This window comes from Bidens hawaiensis, unplaced genomic scaffold, assembly GCF_021521415.1.
Source record: "Bidens hawaiensis isolate Kalapana, Puna unplaced genomic scaffold, B.hawaiensis_p1.1 tig00026889_1, whole genome shotgun sequence".
NCBI lineage: Eukaryota > Viridiplantae > Streptophyta > Magnoliopsida > Asterales > Asteraceae > Bidens > Bidens hawaiensis.
Genome location: NW_027505084.1, coordinates 231,468 through 239,038, shown reverse-complemented (window position 1 = coordinate 239,038; position 7,571 = coordinate 231,468). Strand labels below are relative to the sequence as shown.

General features: G+C 33.4%; 2 protein-coding genes across 2 annotated transcripts; one reads left to right on the top strand and one right to left on the bottom strand.

Moving 5' to 3' along the window:
• Nucleotides 1-314: 314 nt before the first annotated feature.
• Nucleotides 315-2,889, bottom strand: LOC143610573 (pentatricopeptide repeat-containing protein At4g21300-like). Its single transcript, XM_077085016.1, has one exon. The coding sequence runs from the start codon at nt 2,887-2,889 to the stop codon at nt 511-513; it is 2,379 nt and encodes a 792-aa protein (XP_076941131.1). The 3' UTR covers nt 315-510.
• A 1,640-nt stretch (nt 2,890-4,529) lies between these two features.
• Nucleotides 4,530-6,673, top strand: LOC143610574 (protein LURP-one-related 15-like). Its single transcript, XM_077085017.1, has 4 exons — nt 4,530-4,621; nt 4,658-5,010; nt 5,393-5,614; nt 6,521-6,673. The coding sequence occupies exons 2-4, from the start codon at nt 4,720-4,722 to the stop codon at nt 6,671-6,673; spliced, it is 666 nt and encodes a 221-aa protein (XP_076941132.1). The 5' UTR covers nt 4,530-4,621; nt 4,658-4,719.
• The last annotated feature ends 898 nt before the right edge of the window (nt 6,674-7,571 follow it).

Sequence of the window (7,571 nt, the reverse complement as noted above, 5' to 3'; positions counted from 1 at the left end):
GAAGACATATTGGGAGCAATCTAGTCAATTACAGTCATAACTCATAAATACACTAAACCAATCAACATCTCCACATAAACTCCTATAGGCTACGCGCTATGGTTATTCACCACATCAGCGTCACCTCAACTTTTCTTCCATCATTCAACCAAACCACTCAATCCATGTTACACTTCATTCATCACCATTCTATTTATTTATATTATTTAAAAACAAAAAGAAATGAAAAGGGATTTTTTTTAAAAAAGCAAAAAAACCGGATTGGAAAGTTTGGAGAACGACCCGCGTGAGGATGGTCATTTGCGCCCGTCACTAGTGACCAAGGAGGGGGCGGCGCGGTGTTCCAGTGGTGTCACGCGCGCCACCTCAGCACCCCCAATGACCCTCCGTGAGCCATACACCATGGCCTTAGCTTCTTTGAATTTCCATAGCAGTGATCTTATTTTCTGTTTTTATATTGGCTGCATCTAATAACTTCTTATATCTGCCTTTTACAATATCTCAAGTTTTTTAACTCTTCAAACTACTTAACCCTGGTTTCTTCATCAATTTACCATCTCCAAAAACTTTCCTAATTTCTATTGCTTCATCCCATATCTTGTTAGACGAGTAAAGATTCGAGAGCAACGAGTAATACCCAAAATCGCCCGACTCAATCTTGGTCAATTCCTTCCTTACAACCTCTCCAACCTTCATGTTCATACTAAGCCTACACGCACTCAATAAAGCTCCCCAAACAGCAACGCCGTCTAATGACACACAATCACTAGATTTGATCAAATCATACGCATCTTCCAAGCTATTGGCCCGTCCTAACATGTCTATAATGCAAGTCCAGTGCTCTAAACTTGGTTGAATCTTGTACTTTGTAATCATTAGGTGAAAGAATTTACATCCATCTTCAATTAGCCCACAATGACTGCAAGCGGATAGCAAAGATGTGAATGTAATGGTGTCGGGTGCATACCCGTTGACCTCCATTTGACTAAAAAGTTTACTAGACTCGCTCCCTTGACCATTCATTCCATACCCTCCTATCATTATGTTCCAAGAGCTTTGGTCTTTCTTGAAATCAGTTTGCACAAACAATTCTTTAGCTTTTTCTAAATCACCGATCTTTGCAAATCCATCTATCAAACTATTCATAACTTGTGTCTCGGAGGCTAGACCGTATTTCAAGATATATGCATGAAACAGGTTAAGAAAACTAGTGGAGACAGATAGACAACCTTGAAGTAATGACATAACTGTTACAGAATCCGGTTTGTATCCCGTTTCTGATTGCAATTTTTGAAATAATCTAAGACCTGTGGAAGAACATCCAACTTCCATATAACCATAAATCATAATATTCCATGTAACTATGTTCTTTATAACCATGGAATTCAAAAAAAGTTCAGCACTTTTTGCGTACCCATGTTTCATATACATGTCTATCAACGCGTTTCCCACAATAAGATGTGAAGAAAATCCTTTCACAAGACTAAACCCGTGGGTCATGCTAGCATGGTTTAGAGAGCCCATTTGTCCACATAATTGACATAATGTCACCATGGTTATACAATCTAACAACACCTTACTATTAACCATGTGACGAAAAAGATTCATCCCGTTTTCAATTTGTTCATTTAGAATATACACAGCGATTAACGCGTTCCATGTTGCAGTATTCGTGTGACGAGTAGAAGAAAATATAATCTCAGCTGCTTTCACATGTGAACACTTTCCATATGCATCCAACAATGCAGTCGACAAGACAGCATCATGCTCAATGTTTAAACCCCTCTTTATAATCATCAAATGGATTGATTCAACTCTATGAATATCTTTCAGACTCGCATAAACAGGAAGCACATTAGCAAACGAGAACGAATCAGGTTGCATATCCGGTTCAACCACCATGTGTTCATATACATTTGCTGCCTCTCGGTCATGTCCTTGTTGTTTGTATGCTGCAATTAGTGCATTCCACGACACTAAAGTCTTGTGTATCATGTCTTGTTCAAATACAATCGCAGCATAGTCGAGCCGTTCACATTTTTCATACATGTTAAACACAGCGGTTCCAATCTGGACATCATAATATAAACCGTTACAGATTAAATGCCCGTGAATACTCATCCCGTTACTAGCTTCCCGAGCATGGCCCACACTCGAAAGCAAGGCCAAGAATGTAACAACATTAGGAGCAAGATTGTCAGCTCGCCTTAAGGATAAAAATAGGTCAGTGACCTTTAACCAGTTCTGGTTTCGTGCATAGCCGGTAATCAACGAGTTCCAGGAGACAATATCGGTAAAAATCATATCATCTAACACTCGTTGAGCAAGATCCATCCTACCCATTTTACTATACATAAATATCAACGAATTCATCACGGAAACATGGTTGTCAAACCCATTTTGTTTCACATAATCATGCACAAAATAACCTTTTTTTAAGCTGTTTAATTCCATACAAGCCTTAATTACACGACAAAGAGAATGCACACTCGGAACAATACATAACTCCACCATCTTCTCGAAAGCATCCACTACATCTTTATCGGTCCGATTAACACTAAACCCATGTATTATACAAGTTAAAAATTCTTCATTATTTCTCTTGGGCATTTCATCGAACACCTTATATGCACTATGGAAATCTCCATACTTGGCATACATTTGCAGTAAACCATTCTGAGAGTCAACACAGCATCCAAAAACTCCTCGTTTAATCAAGTACCCATGAGTCAGTTTTCCGGTATTAAGATGTGGCAGTGACGAAGACGAGTTGAGGATTGAATGGAACGTGGGAATTTGGGGTTTTGCATTGTGAACAAGTTTTTGGAAAAGAAAAGCGGATTGTGAGTATCTACGGCTGTCACAAAAAGATTTGATCCGGGCGTTCATATGATTGTTTTGATTTTTCAATGTTCCATTAACATGACATGGTTTGAATACTTCGTTAGGAGATGAAGAACAAGAACAAGGCTTCGTATTTTAACTCAGCTTTAAGAAATGGCGAATGTTCTTATCAATACATAAATGTATATCTTCTCACGAATTACAGTTGCGTTTATATTTATCACTATAGAAATTGGGTTCAAGCGTCACTTCTCATCAATGGACTCCTGTGATATACGCATGAGTGCGGTTCGTTCGATAAAAATCTTTGAGATTTTTGGATTTTTCAAAATTCCATGAACATACAGGAGATAAATGTTATCCCAAATCGAACCAAGACACAACTGTTACTTGTTCAAATAACAATCAAGGTGAAGCAGGCTAAGAAAGACGAAACTCTTTATAATAAACAGATACATTTTGCAAGTTTGCTATTACGTGTAGTTCGGGTCATTTACATAAAAGTTTCCAATCTCCGGATTGTTTCCTGGAGTACAATAGTCAATGTTGATAGTATTGTAAGAGAAGACTATTATTAGAAAGAATACCAAGAAGAAAGACCAACATGCTAGATAAATTAAATTGTTGGAACACTTCTTTATGTTGTATGATTTCTATTGTGTTTTTTCAACTAAGGATCACCATAGTATTTATACATTTATAGTGGGAAAAAGTTGAAACTAACTCTACCAGACATTAGATGAAAGAATAAACTACATTAAACGTCTTTAAAATGCTTTAGTTAATTAAAATTGACGGTTAAAGTTGTCACTTTGTCGTTTCAGCTCATAGTGAGGTTGGTGGCAAACAAAATCCTCGGTTTTCTCATAGCTTCAAACACAACTCTAAGCATTGGTATTTTGCTTTGTTTTGGATACGGTTTCGTTCGTTAGGAAAAGTTGGAAATCTCACATAGCATAGCATATACCAAAAAAAAAAAAACATATTAACCAATGTTACATATAGCTAAAAATATCCAAGTTGAAAAAAAAAATTACTCAAGCATCTCTTCTTTCTCCCTCTTACCCTCAACACCAGTTTTATAATGTTATAGGAAATAAAATGAAAGAAAAATAAAAAATAGTACGCTCTGTTTCATCTCCTCTCACATGACTCTATTTTTGAACGCTCTGTATAACAACATATATTCTCCGCCTCCACCCAAAAGCAAATCAAAATAAAAGCTTTTCTAATTTTTTTTACATATCTATTTTTCTAGAAGGGGGGCATTAACTAGAAAACCATTTACAACTTCTAATTGGATCTATTGATAAAGGTGTATATCTTTCGGTCAAATAATTGTGTATTATAGTGTTACTTGAGACATATGGTAAAAAACAATATTAGTTGTTAAAAAAACACTAGAAAACCATTTCTCCATAAATAGCCATAGCGATAATAACTTCCCTAGCTCATATTTGCAAATATTTTGATCTCTTGATCTTGTAAAAACATGATTACATCTTTACAAGAAAATTATACGAAAAAAAAATAATAATACACATTGCATAAAAAAAATAAAAATTGGAAGGATTAATGTGAGGTGACTTTTAATGTATAGTGCTCAAATAAACCGTTGAAAATGTGTTAGAATGAATGGATCAATAAATTTTGGTTTGATCAAGTCAACTTTGGAACACAAATTGATGTAGCCAAATATAGAGTTAATGAAAACCCGTGAAACTCGACATTCCTTGTATATCTAAAGGATGAAGGTCCATCTTAAAAATAGTTAAATGTCTCTTGGAACCATCTATTTGGTTACGACCTCTAGAGCGGTCTCATATTCATTGTAGTAATCATAAGATAACCGGGCAGATTAATTAGACAATCAAAATGTCGAGCCCGTACTCGATGGCTAGCCCATGTTATTCATCTGATGACGATGGTAGGGGAACCCCAGATCGTGTGTTTAAAGAGCCTGAGTATCCGGTGGTGATAGTGGACCAAAAATATTGTTCGAGTTACCCAATGCAGTTAACTTTTGAGAAGGACCATGAAGCGGAAGACAGGTTTAAGATCATCGACGATGATGGAAATCTTCTATTTAAAGCCACGAAGAAGAAGAATGGCTATCGTAATATGGTAGACGAGTCAGACCAAACCGTCATCTCCTTTGCAACAAAAGTAATTTCTTTTAGACGTAAAAAACAATTAGATTTTTATATATAGGATCTTTTAAAAATTCTGATGATTCAAAAACCGTGAGAACTCTTATCAATTATGTTTTTTTATTTCATTTTCCTTATGTGTATTATATGTTATTAATCTTTATATAAATAAAAAAACATATATGTGCGGACTATTTTCATGTATTGTATGTAACGATTAATCGAAAATTATGTAAATCCTCTGGGTTACATGTGTGATTGTGTTGATTACATATATATGAATCGATCATTACATACATGTAAATGGTCGATCTACAAATGTTTATTTCTTTTTTTCTTAAATTATCATAAAGATGTAGTTAATTTTTGGCATGGTTCTACAAATTTTATTATTGCAGCATATTAGCGTCCATAGAAGACGTCAAGCTTATAAGGGAGATCACCATGAGCACCATAGGCTATTCACAGTAAAGAAGACAAGAGGTCACAAGTCTTTTCGATTCGATGTTTACATGACTTCCAATATGACGGAAAGTACATTCAATTACCGAGTTTATGACAACTTTAAAGATGGGACATCTATGATATTTGCTCAAGATAAAGTTACAGTTCTTGCGCAGGTATAGATGGCTTGAAACTTGTTTACTTATTTTGAGATTCCTTATTTCCATCAACTTATAACTTATAAACTTTTTGAAAAGTTAATAAGGTGTATAAGGTGTTTGGCAAACCATAAGGCCTTATGGGTTTTAACTTATGGGCAAGACAAAATAAAGGGGTTTTGAAAAGTTAAGAATCTCTAACTTATTAACTTTATGAGTTTGATTTACCTATTACATCATTCTAACCCTTAAAACCCATTACACTTCTTTTAAAAAAGAGTGTCATTTTTAGTCATTATGGTTTTCTCCAACACATAAGTTAATCCAAACATTTTTTTTAAACTTCTTTTAAAAAATTCATAAATTAATAAGGTCTTTTAACCAGAAGTCATTTTTTACTTAAATAAGGAATCCCAAACACACTCTTTAACATCGATTTTTTTAGTGGATTCGTTTGAAAACAAAATGCTTATATAAGTAGTTCGTAAAATCTGAGATAGCCACTTTAAAGTTGAAGTCACTATTTTAGATGACAACTTCACTCTCTGATCTCCACAATCTTGTTGGATTGAAGTTACAAAATTTTGTTTTCTTACCACGTGTTAAATTTATTTTTCGAAAGTGAAACTAAAGTCCTCATATCATATGAGACATCAAAAAGTCATAACTTCTGAAGGCTTCCTTGCTCAATTTACATACTTCAAGAATCTAAGATTATTATCTTATATATCGATTAATCTTGATTTGAAGTCTAAAAACTAACCACCTATTTGGCTTCATGAGTTTTCAAAAGAATCCGGGTTTTTTAAACCAAAACCCTAATATTTTCATTATTGAAGCTCAATATACTTTTACCATTACAAGGAGAATTAATGACCAAACTAACAACCAAAAGCTAATTAACAAATCCTAATTGTGTTATAGTTGCATGCTGAAGTTACCCATCAGAAAACAGTGAAAGCACAAGAGAAGTTTGCGGTATCAGTATCTCCAAACGTTGACAAAGCATTCATTTCGGTGCTTCTTATTATCCGAGAAGAGGTTAGAAGGTCAAGAGGTAAAGGATATGAAAGCTGATGGAGTAGAAATCATACCATATCCTCATTCGATCATCATACTATACAATACAAAATTTATTGGTTTCTTTTAATATTATAATTGTTCAAAATTATTTCTATGTAAAAGAGTGACTTATTATGTAGGTCATGATATTTTTTTCACATTTAAATATTTTTGGTGACGTGTAAATTCATAAGCTAACTCGTCTTCATAGTTTGACCAAATTATGTTATTTTAAGTCCAAATATAGTTAATTTTAATAACTGGTAGTCATGAACCATGCATTGCGGCAGAACCGTTAAGTATCAAAAACAGGCGTGAAAACATTAAACTAAATGTAAAATTAAACCACAAATATTAGTGTTTTAGTTAAAGAAACAAATACATAAAATACAAGATGTATAAATATATAGGGGAAGATTAACATACAAAAGAAATTAACGTGCTAAACGTGATAATCAAGTAGAATAATTATATATACAAGTAGAGTAATTATGTAATTACTCTATGATGTAATTAGATAAATACTCTACTTGTATATATAATTACTCTACTTGATTCTCACGTTTAGCACGTTAATTTCATTTGTATTTGATCCAAACCATATATATATATATATATGGTAAAGATCCTAAAAGAACCCTTTGTAAATTGAGAGCTTTGAGAACCATTTTGAACCACTAAAAACACTTTTAAAAAATATTTAAAAAAATCATAAAACAAAAAATAACAAAAATTTTAAAAAAGTAAAAAAAACCAAAATTCTTATAATTCTGTCCGGTTTCATTAGAAAAAATATAAAAAAATAAAAAAAACAAAAAAAAACGTTGTATTATACACATACGTATAATTTTATTTAATCTTTAGTAACGTAATATACACATATGTACAGTATCATTTATCTTAAATTATACAC